We start from the raw sequence: 16,369 nt of genomic DNA, 5'->3' as shown, positions 1-16,369 counted from the left end.
TTTCACTTTCCATATCTTTTCCAGCTCTTCTCTCAGCCCTTGGTATTTCTCGAGCTTCTTGTGTTCCTAGTTCCTGATGTTGCTATCACTTGGAATTGTTAAATCTATCACTATGGCCCTCTTCTGCTGTTTACCGCTCACTATTATGTCCGGTTGGTTAGCAATTCAAATTTTGTCTGTCTGTATCTGGAAGTCTCATAAGATCTTAGCATGGTCATTCTCCACCACCTTCAGGGGTGTTTTACACTTTCACCTTGGAACTTCCAGCCTGTATTCAACACAGATGTTTCTGTATACTATGCCAGACACTTGTTTATAATGGAGCAGTCCATATATGCTCTGCCTGCTAGCACCTTGCACCCTGCTCTTATGTGCTGGATTGTCTCAGGTGCATCTTTGCACAGCTAGCATCTGGGGTCTGGTATGGTAGAGCCCAGCCTGTATTGATCTTGTATTCAGAGCTTGTTCCTGTGCTGCCATGATTAGTGCCTCTGTGCTGTCCTTCAATTCAGTGTTCCACTTTTTGCTGAAGGTACATACCATGCAGGGGTTTATCCTCCCATGATGGTTTTTACTCCTCCTCATTCCCAACCTCCTTGGGTTTCTGCTGTCATGAGGTACTCACTAAGCAGTTCATCATTTGCAGCCATCTTCCTGGTGTACTCCTGGACCTGTTGTTTCATCCTGGATAATAGCTCTGATGCTCACTAGATCTCAGCCCCCTCCTTCCACTTAGTGTACAGTCTCAGGGTTCTGGATTTGGGATGAAACCCTCTGTGCATTGTGAGGATTTCCTTGTCTTTATTGGACTGTAAGACAGAACAGCAGCACTAATCATGGCAGCACAAGACCAAGCTCTGAATATCAGATCAGTAGAGGCTGGGATCTACCACACCAGGTAGGACCCCAGATGCAGGCTGTGCAAAGATGCCCCTGAGACAACCCAGCACACAAGAGCAGGTTACCGGTATCTTTAACCACTCTTGGTGATGATTTCACTGAGGGGGTTCCAGCCTATGCAGAACAGCAGTGAGGACAGGGCATCTCCTTGGTAAATCCCGCACTTGATGCTGACTCATGTTATTGGCCTGAAATCGGTCTCTAGGATTGTCTTCCACAGCCTCATTGAGTTCTTGCTGAAGTCTCTTATAGTTCTGTTGATGTTATACAGCCTCAAGCATTCCAAGAGAAGGGCAGAAAACAAGCCACTAGTCAGATTAGCCATGGCGATCAGAAGTTTTTTTCAAAAATCAAAAATACAGTGATAGCGGGAACACTGCATAGTGAAGTTTACCAGCTCATTAGCAACCACTAAGGTAGGCATGCAGTTAATCAGAGAGCTGCAGAGTGCCACAGTAGGTCTCCTCCCTGTCTTGAACCCAGAGTCAGAGCAGTAAGACTGGGAGGAGATGCACATCAGAGCTGCAGTTCAGGAGCAAGATCAAAATGCTGTGAGAGAGAAAGGCTTCCTCCAGAGGCAAGGTGCGGGAGAGGGAAATGGCAGGAATGCAGAAAAACCAGAGGAGTGGGAATTTGAGATCCACAAATAGAAGAAAGTGAAGATTATTTACTTTGGTCAGACATTTCAATAACAAGAGACAGAACTTTGAATTTCCAAACTTTATTTGGATGAGAATAAATCCCATTTTTTAAAAATGAGATTGACTACATATTTAGAAAATGCACCAAATGGCAAATAAAATTTAAATGGAGTATAAAAATACAATGAATGATATGGGTGAACCCACCAGTAGGTTGACAGACTCAATGACATCCATGAACACTTCATTCTTCCTGTATTTGATGCCCTCTGACCTCCAGGACACAGCATTGGTAACTGTTGTAGGGGGACGTGGCGCACCCACTTCTAGTTTATGTCCTTGCTGAGTGATATACCTTGCATCGAAGTAAACAACAACCAAAAGTTGCCAGTTAACAAGAGCAAAAAAACAAACTTAATTAAGGAACTGAAATCACACTTAAGATATGATGTGTGTCCTAAGGCACATAATTTGGTTAGTAAAAATAAGAACTTTCTCTAAACCCATTCTCACTGCTAGTCATCTGTTATACATTAGGATCAAGCCAAGGACATGTGCATCACTCTACTTCTACTGAAATAATGTGTATGATTTTAAGCACCAAGAAAAGTTTTAAGGGCAAGTAAATAACTCCAAGGACAAAAGCGAGACGTATCTTTAGTTCCAAGACAGAGCAAGTTAGTTCTGCACAAACTGTTCAAGAGCAATAGCAAGATATGTGACTGCGTAAACAGAGATCTCGAGCGTGTTGTAAGAGCTGCTAGAGGCTCTTGGGAGTGACATATCCATGGAGACACATATGCAGACAAACAACTGAAGCCATTTTAGTCTGTTTCCATCACCTATATGATTATGATGCATATATATAGTCCACTGAGATTCTAGAATCAAAAGTGTTACATATGATTATTATGGTTATTATTAATATAATAATAATAATAATATTAGTAGTAGTAGTAGTAGTAGTAGTAATACCACTTGGAATTCTGTAAATATGTAAATGCTAATGATCATTTGCATATGTGTGTTTGTGTGTGAGATAATTTGTGTAAGAGAGTGTATAGTGATGAATACGATGAATAGGATTGAAAATGCCTGAATCTAAACACCATTATGATGGGTTGTGTGTTGTGTTATGTGTGTGATGATTGTCCTGTAAGTGTGAGTGTGTGTGTGTATGTGTGTGTGCGTGTGTGCCTGTGTGCTTGTGTTCAGACCTCAAGTGGGTCTAGCTGACAGGGCATTGTACTTATGTCAATGAGAATTTGCACCCGGTTAGCCAAAAATCCTATTGTAAACTGAAATTTGCAAAGTCTGCAAAATGGACCTAATGAGCATTGATAACAGTAGAAAAAAGTAGAAAGGCGCTTTCCAACTGTTCTTGACTGCTGACCAAAGCCACAGAACATTTAAAAAATCTTGCAAAATGATTTCTTAATGTGGATACATATGACAATATAACGGGCTTTGTTATCTTGTTGCGTGTGGTTCATAAAATTAATCCTATGTGTTAGCCTTTTTTTTTTTTGCCTTTTGCCTTTTGCCAAAGCAACTACATGTGCATTTCTATGACCACTGGAAACAAAAATATCTCACTTGCCTAAATGTGTCTGTATCTAAGGCAAAATAAAATGACCCTCTGTTTGTAAATCCAACTCGGAGCATGACAAGCGCACAGAGAGCCAGTGAATGTGGTTCTGTGAGTGGTGAACAGAGAATGATGCCTGTCTGAATGAGGTATAGTGACCCAGCCAGTACTCACTCCAACAAGATCTTACTGTCCGTGGTCTGAGGCAAACCATAATCCATGACTTCATCCATTAGCTCATACACAGTCACAAAGTTGTCTCGTATGCTTTCCTCCTCCAGGCTTTTAAAATACTCTTCGAAAACCTGGGACATATGAACAAGGCACAAGGGCTCACATTGACTCATCCGAACATTCTTATCAGGCAATGCATGATAGTTCAAATGAAATTAGAGGAACAGAGGAAGTAAGAAACGTTGCACATTTTCTTGTTGCTTGCATTCATTGTGTGGCAGTAAGAAGCAATGAGAAGTCACTGCCTAACTGTTGATTTCTCAACCAAAATGTATCTACCCAGAATTCTCCCAATGATATAAACACAGCAGCACATGGGTGAATATTGTTTAGAGAGCATGCCAGCCAGGCTGGGTGTGTGAGAAGCATACTTACCTCCACTATCTTATACAAGAAGGAATACACCAAGGCTGCATTCGTATTCTTCTTGGTCATTGCTACCACTGAATAACAATTGTTAGGGATTTGTTGGTTTGTCCTGAAAATTTGCAGAGGTATTACGAAAACATTGTGTACATTAGCCACTGAATTTTAAAAGAAGACAGACAGATCAGTAGATGGAAAAAAGAGTAGAAAAATGCAGGCCAGTGGAGGATACAGTAGAGGTTGCTGTGTTTAATGTAAAGGAAATGGGTGGAGCCATGGGTCACCACGGGCAATAGTTCTGCCTCTTCCTCACTCTTCATCATGATGGGCATAAAGTGGTCGATCTCACCCATGTCAATGTCACCCATGTAATTCCGGTATATAAGGACCTGGGTTGGTGATGGAAAATTCTATAATACACTGACTTAAAAATATACCCATAGATAATCTTCAGAAAAACTCCATATTTCATAAGAATGTTGAGTCAGAATGAGTGAGCAGCTCAAATATTCACTGACTTTTGGGAGCAATAATACATAAATATATATTATTATATTATAAAACATTTTGACTTATGAATATACTTCATTGCTTTCTAAAATAAGAGGTCTGTAATAAGATTAAAAACAAAACAGGAACTGAAAGTGCATTGCTAATGTTGTTTATGTAGACTGTACTGAATAGCATATTTATTGCTCAAACCTAGTGAATGAACTGATTTAAAATGGTGCAGATGTTACAAATGAGGGATTTAGACACTCGAAACTTTTGTTTGTCACTTTGATATCAAATTAAAGGAATAAAATATATGATCATGCCATTCTAAACAAAGCTCAGTTTATGTAATGACATGAGAAATATAAAATTGTATGAATTAGGTTTGAAACTGTGACAATGAAAATTTAATGAAAAATAAAAAATAAAAATAATATTCAAGCACAGCATCATTGGTTGTTGATACATATACAAATTATTAACTTATTAAACTTGCATTAAAGAAAAAGCAAAACACCTCTCATAAAACAACTACAGGAAATACCACGGCTTGAAACACCTGTCAACATACAGCTTCAACAGGAAATTAAGTAGTATAGCATGATGTGTGGCAGTGGTAGCTCAGTGCTTAAGGTACTTGACTTGTAATTGGAAGGTTGGTTCAAGCTGGTTCAAGCACTGCCACTGTTGGTCCCCCTAACCAAGGCCCTTAACCCTTGCTCATAGTTGTAAGTTGCTTTGGATAAAGGTGTCAACAAAATGGTGTACAATGATGATAAAAATGTAAGGTTGCAACTAAAATCCACATGACAGTTGACTTCATTTTACCTGCAGATACATAAAGCCAGGTCGTAAATGTTTAATTTCTTGGATACCTTTTTTTTTTTTTACTTTAAACATAAAGTTTGATTTCAGTCATTGCAATTATAGGCCATACTAGAAATGTAATCAATATCAGCTTCTTGTATGACCTTTCTTAATGAGATCACAGACATTCATTTGAAGGCAAAACTAGTAACAAACCGCTGAAGGGAGACAGACTGAAAGCCCATTGAACCTGACTTATAAAGCAGCCTGTTGGATATAAGGGAGACAGGTGCTTAGAGAATCAAAGAGTGTCTGTTAATATAATGTGGACTGAGTGGGGATGCCTTAAGGTAAAAGATATTGGATTGCTCTAGGGCAGAAAGAGAAAAGCTTTCATCAGCACTACCAGGGGTCCCAGGCATATCAGAGGGTAATCTATTCTGGCTGCCTGAATTCTTGGCCTTATTCGGTCAGACAGTCTGTCTGTCTGTCTGTCTCTCCTCTCTCTCTCTTTCTCTCTGATCCTCCCTCTCTCAGACACCCCCCCCCACACACACACACACACACACTACTCACAGAATGTTACCTCTAATTAAAAGAGCACTAAAGTGAGACACAGACTTTCAAATGATGACTATTAATGATTGTGTCAGATTAAATTGGAGTAAAATGATCAGATAAAAATGACAAAATATTTGTCTTGTTATTCAAATAAGATATTTGAGTAACAAGTGAACGCTCTTAGTGTGAGGCTGTACCCATGTAGTTAACCTCAACCATTGGTTTCACTCACATGACTTCCAGGTTATTAAATTTACATCTAGCACAAAACAAACGAGTTTGGGTGATAGGTGACAGTGCACCTGTTTCCTGACGAGTTTAGTCCAGTAAATTCTACTGTACCTCACTCGTGCGTTTATGAAGTTGTCCGGTTTTCTTTTAAAGCACATATCAACTTAGTATTTTGGTGCCACTTTTGACAACCGCTTCTCTTGTTAATCTTCATAGCGTAGTGGTACACAACGGGATACCTACCTGGCAATATTTATAAAATGCAGCCTACATGTGCGCATTATTGTCCAGTCGGACAATTTTGTCCATTACTGGCCCATCCCTGCCGACAGGTGCAACTCTGTTGGTCTTAGGCTATAACTCAAAATACCTTACCTTGCCTTTCAGGTCCAGGAGAAAGATAGCGGACGTTGCCATCCCGGTCGCTTAATCAAAATAGCTCACAGTTTACGGTTTAATCAAGTGCTTGCAGAAGAAGAAAAGAAGTGATATTTCCATCCCTTGAGCTGCGCTCTTCCGGGTCTTGAGGCGTCGAACCAGTTTTGCTACTTTTGGTAGAGGTTGTCCGCTGGGCGGGCTGTGCGATACTGTCACCATAACTTTATATTTAAACCTTTTCCAACCGCGGATTCGCTCGTTAAATACATTTGAGAGCTTCGTGCATTTCGCCTAATCCAGAACACACCCATGTGACGAATGTGTCATTTTTCAACGCCTAGAGCATTGACACTTTCGGTTGCAATTATGTACGATTTGTAATGTTTTGGAACAGTTTTCAATGATCTAGGTGTTTTGGTGCATGACCTGGACAACAGACGCAGCGGGGCCGAACATTTGGGTAAACGAGACTTTAATTTTTTGAAAAAAGTCAAATCATTGTATAGGCTGTAATATAATTTATTATTCATAGGGTGAACATCCGAGATACAATACGTGGCATAAATATGGAGAAAACCACTTATTAAAACAGTTTTCTTTTTTTAAAATGATGTAAATAAACTTGGTTTATAAGAACTCTCGGTACCATCCTTGTAAGAACTGTATAGGTTAGCCGCTCTCGTGGTTGCTCAGCCTGAGAGGGTTGCTTTACGTGACTAACTGATGGTGAACTCCATCTCTTCTTCCTCCCCTTCATCTTCCCAGTTTTCTGTCTCTCTTGCCGCTCTTTCCCTGTCACTTGCCTGTATGTAGTTGTCTTCAATGAACCCGTCATCATCGTCTTCTATTATTTCACCATCGTGTGCCTGGCTTGAGAATCCGACCTCGAAGCTTGCAGGGTCGCACTGACTTGTTTCGTCCGTTTCGTTTAACCTCGAGTGTCTGTAGCTGGCTAGATACCGGCATACAATCTTACATTTTGCCGCCACGGCAATGAGGATGGAGACGCCGAGGGCAGTTACCAAAGCCCCTACGAGGTATCGCCAGTCGTGTGAAGAACTTTTCGGAGAAACATCTGTGCCTACGTGGAGGGTTGGAACATTGGTTGGAGAGAAATGGTTAAAGAAAGAGCGAGTAGGTTATTCAATGGTCTTTCTCAGAGCACACAAGAAAATTGGCATATAAAATGATTTCGATCTATTACAAAAGTAGCATATTTGTCTAACAGATTTTGTCAATTTTGTCAGACTTCATGACTTTAACTGGATGTAAAAATTAAGTAATAAATGAAACACAATAAGTAAACAAATAAATAAATAAAATATAACCAAGTGTTTTGTTGGTCCTATTTGTTCCAGTGTTGTCCACCGAGGTGTCTGTTAGAAGTTTACGATGGAAGGGACTTTGGTTGATCAGGTTAAGAGTATGTCCTGTTTCAAGAGAAGGCACGGGGGTGGGAGGGTAACATTCAGTTTTCATTTTTAAAAATGACTTCATAAAGCATATGTAGCACAAACACAAAACAAACAAATGAAAAATATACACACCACCAAGTTGGATCCCCTGGGCCATCTGCTCATCAACTCTGTTTGCAGTTTGTTCTGGCTTTCTGGATCTGGTTTTTACTGGAAGATTACTGCTGACTTCTACAATCTGAATCCACCTATGGTCTCCGAGTATAGCAGACACAGGGGTTTGCAAATGGTTGTTTCCCAGTAAAAGTGTTTGTAATCTGGGAAAGCTCAGCAGAGCACCAGCCTGTACTGCAGCCAACTTGCATCCACTGAGATCCAATATTTCTAGAGATGGAAGGCGGTAATGCTGCTTCACCAGTAGGGGGAGATAATTTCCTGATAGGTTGAGTGTGATCAAGTGGTCAAAATGTTGCAGCTTCTTAAAGATTTTAGGATAAGATAGATTTAAGTGATTGTCCGAGAGGTCCAGCTTGGTCACATTTGCCCATATATGTTGTGGTACTGATGTGATATTTCGTCTGCTACAGTCAAATGTAACCTGACAAAGAAAAATGATGTGGCACAAAATTGTTATAAGTTTGTGTCTCAAAAATTCAAAACATCTACAGAATCTAAGAAAGTTCGTATGTTGTAATTAAAGGTTTAATAGAACCATTTTTATACAACCAGTTTAAAAAATGTGACTGATATGTTTGAAAACAAATACTTAATTATACATAAACTTTGAAAATAATCAATCCATTATTACATGTTTTTAAAGCTGTAGGCTTGTTAGACTTTCTTATAAATAATAATTGAGGTACCAGATAGTTAGTGTCTTAATTAGTGAAAGTTTATGTTTCCTAGGTTGTATAGTCTATAACCACTAACATAGCAAAGTCAAAAGCCTGTCATGAAAAATAGGAAATGAATACCTACAAACAGGATCCCCGAAGCAGGGATGCTTTCTGTGGCTCAGGATAAACAGGCACCAGGGTGTTTCTCACTCACCTTCTCTCTGTTGACATCACAAGGACCCACAATTAGGAGTGTGTGGCAGAAACCTGAGGTGCAGAGAATTAGCACGCATAGAGCGTGAGCTACAAGGGACATCCTCCAATGTTTCCTGAAGACAAAGAGAAATATGAGATTATTAATAATGATTAGAGAGATACATTTCAGGACCTGTTTTATGTGATGAATAAAATGGTTAAAATTAGGATTGATTAGATATAAATCAATTCGTTCGCTGAGAGTTATCTGTATGGTAATTACTGTACCATCTCACTTCTCTTAATACCAGCTCTTTTGGGAGCAATCGTAACAAACCCCATAATAACTGCATGCCTAAGGATGTATGATATGCACTGTGCAGTATTTTAAATAAAGGCAAGGCATAAAACTATCAAAAGACATTTGAAGACATAAATGTAGTTGTCATGAACTACAAATGACAGATGCTTTGAGTGTGTGGATGTGTATACAGCCTTTACAGTAGTGTGTTTATTGTCTTTGTCACTGTTGGCGGAGGAGTCATTGTTTACAAAGACGTCTGCCATATTATGAGAGGCCTTCCTCTCTCTGCTTCTCTAGCTGTTCGTTTCAGTATGTTGGGTGTAAACACTCGTCAGGAGCTCCCTTTTATCTCTTCCTTTCTCAAGATACCCTCTGCACAACAAGTGCTCTGGGTCCAAAACACCACCAGATGTGCTTGCTTGTGTGTGTTGTGTTTATGTGTGCACAGGTGTTTACACGTTGGTTTATATGTGAGAAAGAAAACAATTGGGTCTCATAACACAATATGTGCATGACAGCAATGCTCTAATAAGGCAAATAAGGAAGGAAGAACAGGGACAGGCAGGGTGCCTGTTTGACAGGTCCTGGGTACCCTAGGTGTGCTTCTTTTACATTATCCCTTCACTAATTTGTGTGCGCCATCACTGATTGCTTTCTCCACAGGAGCAGCCTGAGGTGTGTCTTCCCCACACCTCAACTCCGAGACCCGGAGCTCACAGAACAAGTCCTTCATTTGACCTGTTCAACAGCATCGTCGTAAGTAAATCACCCTTCCCCCACACTCACTCCCGTCTTCCTGATTCCACACTAACTCAATGCCATTTACATTGTGTTTCAGGTTTACATGGTCAACGTCACTTTTTAAAGCAGGTGAGACTATGATCTGTTCAACAGCTGTTGGAATTTTAGGGTCATGTTCTGAAAAGTGGCAAAAATTGCCACCTCCTTGCTAAGTTTGCAACATACTTCTAATCAGTTACGGATTTGTAGTTTACTTTAAAGTAACAGTCTAGGTGACGGAACACTTTGTGTCTTACCTTTCACCACAGCCTTTCTGTACACAGCCTATATCGTTAGAAAATACATTCAATCTTGTCCATAAACCCAAGAGACTAAGTTAATGTGGATCCCATAAGTTTGAAGGCAAACAGTCGGAGACCAGTCTAGTCCAGCCCTACCTACCTAGCGTTAGTCATGTGCTTAAAACGATAAGGTAAAGAAACATGAGAGACTAGCTGAGCTTGTGTTTATAGTTAACACGCAACAGTTGATATTAGTATAGAAACAGACCTATGGTGACATCCTTTTGTATCCATGTGAACACCACATTTGAGTAGGTTACCACCTAAGTGATTCCTCAAAGCTATACTGCTATAATCATTCTGCATTTTTATGAACATGTACAGTAAATAATGTAGAAAACTAACATAGCAGTTTTGGGTGAAGCCTGCTGTAGTTAGCTGTAAATACTGATGTGGAATAACAAACAGAGGTTGTATATATACTGAAACTCCAAAATGGCTGCCCTACCTGAGCTTTGCTCCTCCAGTTGTTCTAAATATGACAGACTCAGAGCTTATGTCTTCATTCACAACATTCTAGCATTTAGACAGGCTCATCATGTATGTTTCCAGAGGAAGAAAATATCAAATGGAGGCATGTTATGCAAAGGTTGGTGATGTGAGCTGAGGTGTGCTTGTAACATGTCACCTGAGACATAAGTTAATGAGTAACTCAATAACCAACAACCACAAAAATTAAGACTGACTCTACACTGCATTTAACCCCACAATATGAGCTAAATCTCTGCAACCTGGATTCACTTTACTTTTTTAAACATAAGATCTAAGTATAATAGTTTCATTACACAGGTAAGTCATTGACCAAGTTATTTACCAAGTAAGTTAATTAGTTCAAACCTCTTTTTTCTTTGCCCTCTCAAAGTCTCAGAAGATAATTTTTTAGTCAGTTTCACATCCCACTTAAGGAAGCAGAGAGCCATGTACATAAAAACGACTACTGTTAAAGGATTTTCTTGCATATCTGGAGATTTTGAAAAGAGTATGTAACTGTACATAAATAGCCTCTCTGCTGTGATGTTTGGATTTGATTGGTTTACCTTGACTGACTAAGGATAAGGAGACGGAACCCTGACAACAATAGAGTCATTTCCTGCACACTTCTTGCAGGAGTGTATGCATCCGTGCAAGCACCTTTGTATTTGTATGTATACTGTGTGTGTGTGTGTGTGTGTGTGTGTGTGTGTGTGTGTGTGTGTGTGTGTGTGTGTGTGTGTGTGCGTGCGTGCCTGTACGAGAGTACATGTATGGCTCTTGATCTTTTGGCGCCATCGTGGTGTGCATAGGAGAGAGTAAAAGGAAAGCCCTGGAGTGTGTGTGAGAAAGGGAAAAAGGTCGTGATGATAGGAAAGAGAGAGGAGCAGGGAGCGCCACTGTGACAGCTGCAGTGGCTTCACTCTCTTTAAAGGGAAAAAACAACACAAGTACTGCAACAATGAACCATTTGTCTTAGAAAAGACCGAGATGAACTGGTCAAGGAATTAATGTTTGGCATCCAAACTGCTGTTACTGTGCTTAGTGTGACAACATCTGTCACTAGCTTTCCTTGTCATACTGTACACACATACACATACACACAAACATCATATGGAAGACACACACACACAAACACACGAGCAGATGGTTTGCCTGTAATATTCATACTTGTAGATGTTCCTTCGCTCTGTTCCCATGCTACTTTCGTACTTGGTTCGGCTTGTTTAGGTGGACTGCATTTTTAAGCTATTATTGTGCTTTGGCTTCCTTCAAGTGTATAAAAAGTGTTCATTTCCTTTTGTAGTGGGAACCGTCAAGCCTGTTCACTCTGTAAAAGAGAAGTGATTTATCCAAGTGGTATGTTAATCAGTGATTTTATCAGCTGTGTGTTTTCCTCGACCTTGCTGTGAACATGCAAGCTTTGACAAAGAGAGTGAGATTGTGTTCAAACGCAAGAGGTACAAAGCAAAGGCAGAGTTCATCAATTTTCTTTTAATAGGTAACTAGTGCCATATAATGTGTCTAAATTAATTATGTATAGATTATTATAAAAATGTGTATATAAGACATACTCACAGTTTGCAAGGGATAATGTTAAAGGCAGTAAAAAGTACTAGATGAATAATATAAGGCCCTTTGAGTTTATGCAAATGAGAGATTAATCATATAAAAGGAAGAAACTGAGTGAAGCAATCTTGTTGCTTTCACACAAAAATTTCTAAATCTCCCAAACTAAATATAGCTGACTTACAAAATCCACAAATTCTGGGAATGTGTTCACATGAAGGGCATCAAAGGCAAATGGTTTTTTTATGCCACATTAGTCACACTAATAATAATACCCCATTTGGATGCATCTGCTTCATCAGTGTTGTGCAAAAATTTCAATACCATCAAAATCCTAATTTTGCTTTCTGGTGTCTACATTCTCTTCCCCTGTTTGGGGTTCAATTTTGCCCCAGTGTGTGCACGTCTCCAACTGCTCCAGCTGTGTTCCCCTGGGGCTCATGGGAACAGGGTGGTGGACTGACCAAACACTCAGCAGACAGGAGGCCAGCGGCTCTTCCTGTTGCTGCCTGCCTGCTGTTTGATTCCTGCTCGGCCTGCTTCCTGCTTACATATCGGCTCCAGCAGCACTGCTTCCTGCCCCAGAGCCTCCATGGCACCCTCTGCCGTGCCTCAGCTCTCTCTGCCTTTCAATCTCTCACTTACTCAAGCATCTACTCTATCCTCTGTTTATGTATTTGCATATGTGTATGTAGGTGATTCTAACAGTACAACTCATGTCTTTCCTTTATCAATCCTGTACCTCATTTCCAATTTTATCAGACGTCTGCTACTCTGCTCTTGCTTGCCTCAGCTGCATATTTTCCCCTGGTCTTCTCTCTCCTTTCTCCCCTTCCCAAGCATGCCCCTGGATGCTAATAGTGTCTTCTGGCTGTGGTCTCACGGTTCCTGAGGAATTTTGGCAGGATAAATCCTCTCTGACTGTAGTGAAAAGGAGTGCAAATGGACTGTTGTGTTCCTGCCGAGGCTTAGCTTGGTAGATAAACAGGGAAAGAAACCAAGGCTTATACCTGATAACCTCTGAAAGAGAAAAGGAACAGATCTACACATTTAACATAATGGCCTATAATACAACCCTGAATAAGAAAAAGTTGCAATAGCATGGAGAATAAATTTGCTTTGTCATTGCAGATGGTATGAACACAAGATATTTCATGTTTTATCTGGTCAGCTTTATTCCATATCCTGCAAAATATACCAAAATATTGGGATGGTGAAGTGCCATCAATTTCCCTGGACTCAGAGGCATTTGGGAAGGACCTTCAAACAGTGGAAACTTGTACTATGTTCAGATGAATCAATATTTCACATCTTTTTTGGAATACATCAATGCCACGTGCTCCATTGGGTTTGGACATATTATTAGCAAAAATGAAGAGGAGCTGTTGTGTAGGTGTCTGCATCCAAACAGTGGTGATTAGACAGGATGGTCAGCACGTGGACACAGGAAACAGGAAGAGAGGTTCAAGGTTCAAGGGTATTTTTGGCGTACAGCATGTATGTCAACTTCTCATTTGTTTACAAGCATCGTAAAGGTGTTACTATAATGGTGATTGTCACAGTCTGGTATGCCTGTCACAGTTAAAAGGAAAGATTTTAAAGGTTTGGGTTGTTATTCTTGTGTAGTGCAACATGTAAACTAATTTAAAAACTGATCACTGATCAAAGTATATTACAAGTATATTACCTTTACCAAGTATATTACCTTTAACCACCTTGTGATAGGGTTCCTTAGTTAATGGATGCCTAAAAGGAGAAGCATCTTAATTACAATGAAAAATGACTCTCAGTTGGGTTGTATGTGATACACACAGACAGTTAATGGCTGCCATTACTAAAATCACTACAGTATGTTAGCCATGTTGGAATGAATACTTACGGACTGTTTCCCATTTTCTACTGATAAACAGGACTCTGGGTGGTATTGATTGAGGAAACTAGGTCAGACATGTCATGTGCACTTCATGCAGGCTCGTGAAATTAGCCCGCAGTTTCCATTTGAATGGTGGCACACACATCTGTGACATTTAGAACCACATTTTTGCTTTTTGACTCAGGATCACCAAGATTTTTATAGCATAGATCAAACTCTCTACATCATCCAGTAATATCTGTCTAAATGCATAAACAGAGACATTCTTCATGGTTATCTGGTTATCTCTCCCCAGTCTCTCCCAAGCTGTCTGGACTCATATGAAGGTTGGTCCTCCCAGAAAGCTCCATCAAGCCCCCAATATTAATCTTATAGAGGTGGAAGCCACTACAGTCCTGGCAGACTGCCGGGCTCATGCAGAGATGCCCAGCCAGGCCTGGATCAAGGACTTCCACCCGATCACCACTTGCCACACCCTAAGCCAACAAACCAAGCTGGGCCTTTGTTTTTTTTGTTTTTTTGACACCTATGAGGTGCTGTAAAAGCAAAAAAAAAAAAAAAAGCAAAAGTCAGTATTATAATGCCCAGACCTTATCCCGGAGTGGGTTTGAGCTCCCCTGAACAGGTTGTCAAACTCCATGCTATAAGTGGCTGTTGTCATTTTCAATTTTCACTAATCAGAGACATAACAGGAAACTTGAGTCCTACCAGCAAAACTCAGTCTGAACCGTTTTTTGAATTTTTTTTTTCTACTGCACAAAAAGAATGCACTTGTTATCATGTCAGCACTGTATAGATTTCTCTAATTCAGTGTGCTAGGGATTGCACTGAAATGAATGCCACTGTGCTGAGGGAATGTGGGGTGGGTATTCAATAGGATCTACAGCAGAGGAAACAGGATGAATGATAAGATGCATTCTTGCCTCCTTTACTTAATAGGTCTGTGATTAATAACATCGTCATTCTATGTGGTGCATGTCCCACCAAAACTAATGCTAGTCAATCCCTCTTAGAAACCCGTTAGCCTAAGTTTGTTTTAAAGAAAGCTCAGGTAATGATGCATTTTTCGTTTAATCGTGCAAATTCTATAGGACTGGTGTCTTGAAGATTTGTCATAAGACTCAGCAGTCTTATACACATACATAAGTTGTAAATTGCACAGTCTGAAGTTTGTATGAAGCAGATATATGAGTGACACTGTGTGACATCTTGTTAACATGATGCTTTTCACACCTTTAGCCCTTTTGCTCTCTTGGTCTCTGTGTCTCTCTTCAGAAGATTTCTCACTATGATTTTGCTAGAGCTTTTATGTCTATGGCTTTTCTGTCAGAGATCCACCTCTGTCACTCTGCATTTAGCCGACTAAGTGAAAACTAAGTAAAATCTTCTCTTCCCCTCAGCCTTTGTGTTTATTATTCCATGGACATGTGTGTGGATAAACCATCAGCACCAGATCCAGAGCAAGTTGACAGAATTGTTCCAGTGGGAAACCTACAGTGCTGGCAGACTTGTATGAGGTTTCACCAATTGCCATTTCAGGCCCTCCATTTACCACGTCATGCACGCACATGGTCTTACCTTCTTGGGAGACATTATAAGATTAGTTTTTCAGGGCTGATCTAACATGCCTCTCTTATCACTTGGGGATTTCCTGCAGCAGACCCAGCAGCCTGTTATGGCACCCACAGCCCCTGGGATCCCACGCTGTGCTTCCTCAGCAGGGATGCTAGACCTAGAGACTGGCCCTGGTATACTAACTCTCCCTTTCTCACACTGCAAGCAGTGCAGGAGTAATGTGGGTGCGTGTGGAAACCTGCCAGCTCTCATTACAATGGGTGGAAATGGGAATTTAATATACACTTTCTCTCACACAGTCGCACAGCTATTGTAACCCATCAAAACACACATTTTTTCTGAGTATGCCATGTTTAACACCTGGATTTAATTTTTCTTAGGACTATTTGAGACATTTTGGTAAAGTGCATTGTAACAAGTTAGCTTCCCAGCATGACACCTGTAATAAACTGAATATAAAACTGAATATAAAATTATATATTTAAAGGGGACAGTGTTTTTTACTCCTCAGGACAAACAACTCACTAGCCAAACTTTAGAATACAATAAATACATAAAAACAACAATAAAAAATGAATTACTGTAATAAGTGCAACACAAAAAAAGAGCTTTTTTTCTTGATTCAGATCATGTACTCTGTCTCATAGTCTCACTATGTAGACACATGTAACAAGTCTTCAGCAAGAGAAAATAATCAGCCGCCATCATCATCTTCAGAACAAATAGGAGACATAATGCAGCAAGACAACAAAAAGCCTGGTGGATATTGAACAGCAGTCTGAGGAAAGGTATGGAGGCCAAGTCTCCACCCAGCCTCTTTTCCATTACTATAACTCCCACTCAGACAC

General features: G+C 40.1%; 2 protein-coding genes and 2 long non-coding RNA genes across 6 annotated transcripts in view; 2 read left to right on the top strand and 2 right to left on the bottom strand.

Annotated features, from left to right (window-relative positions):
• The window catches only part of ap1m3 (adaptor related protein complex 1 subunit mu 3), a 13,468-nt gene extending 7,112 nt beyond the window's left edge, over window positions 1-6,356 (bottom strand). The window contains exons 1-5 of one of the 2 annotated variants that reach the window (XM_026998895.2): window positions 6,199-6,356; window positions 3,962-4,118; window positions 3,739-3,806; window positions 3,304-3,434; window positions 1,749-1,896 (exon numbers count right to left, since the gene is read on the bottom strand). In XM_026998895.2, coding sequence (XP_026854696.1) covers window positions 1,749-1,896; window positions 3,304-3,434; window positions 3,739-3,806; window positions 3,962-4,118; window positions 6,199-6,240 — 546 coding nt within the window. In that variant the 5' untranslated portion in view covers window positions 6,241-6,356. The remainder of the gene's footprint in view (window positions 1-1,748; window positions 1,897-3,303; window positions 3,435-3,738; window positions 3,807-3,961; window positions 4,119-6,198) is intronic. The other variant, XM_026998896.2, reaches the window with a different exon arrangement.
• Window positions 6,357-6,399: 43 nt separating this feature from the next.
• On the top strand, window positions 6,400-7,075 carry LOC113570482. The gene is made up of 2 exons (XR_003409897.2): window positions 6,400-6,661; window positions 6,967-7,075. It is a non-coding gene; the product is annotated as an uncharacterized LOC113570482 (long non-coding RNA).
• Window positions 6,668-10,608, bottom strand: c3h1orf210 (chromosome 3 C1orf210 homolog). 2 transcript variants are annotated; one of them, XM_026998897.2, is made up of 5 exons: window positions 10,482-10,608; window positions 8,667-8,781; window positions 7,749-8,214; window positions 7,530-7,631; window positions 6,668-7,282 (listed from the first exon to the last, which is right to left on the bottom strand). In XM_026998897.2, exons 2-5 carry the CDS (start codon window positions 8,766-8,768, stop codon window positions 6,918-6,920), a joined length of 1,035 nt encoding a protein of 344 aa, XP_026854698.2. In that variant the 5' UTR covers window positions 8,769-8,781; window positions 10,482-10,608; the 3' UTR covers window positions 6,668-6,917. The 2 variants fall into 2 exon arrangements, with proteins under 2 accessions (XP_026854698.2, XP_026854699.2); XM_026998898.2 differs by lacking the exon at window positions 10,482-10,608 and adding an exon at window positions 9,989-10,117.
• On the top strand, window positions 9,511-14,321 carry LOC113570483. The gene is made up of 4 exons (XR_003409898.2): window positions 9,511-9,548; window positions 9,615-9,707; window positions 9,790-9,821; window positions 14,242-14,321. It is a non-coding gene; the product is annotated as an uncharacterized LOC113570483 (long non-coding RNA).
• The last annotated feature ends 2,048 nt before the right edge of the window (window positions 14,322-16,369 follow it).

Source organism: Electrophorus electricus, chromosome 3 (assembly GCF_013358815.1).
Source record: "Electrophorus electricus isolate fEleEle1 chromosome 3, fEleEle1.pri, whole genome shotgun sequence".
NCBI lineage: Eukaryota > Metazoa > Chordata > Actinopteri > Gymnotiformes > Gymnotidae > Electrophorus > Electrophorus electricus.
The sequence above is the reverse complement of the archived record's forward strand: the minus strand, read 5'-3'. Positions and strand labels throughout refer to the sequence as shown.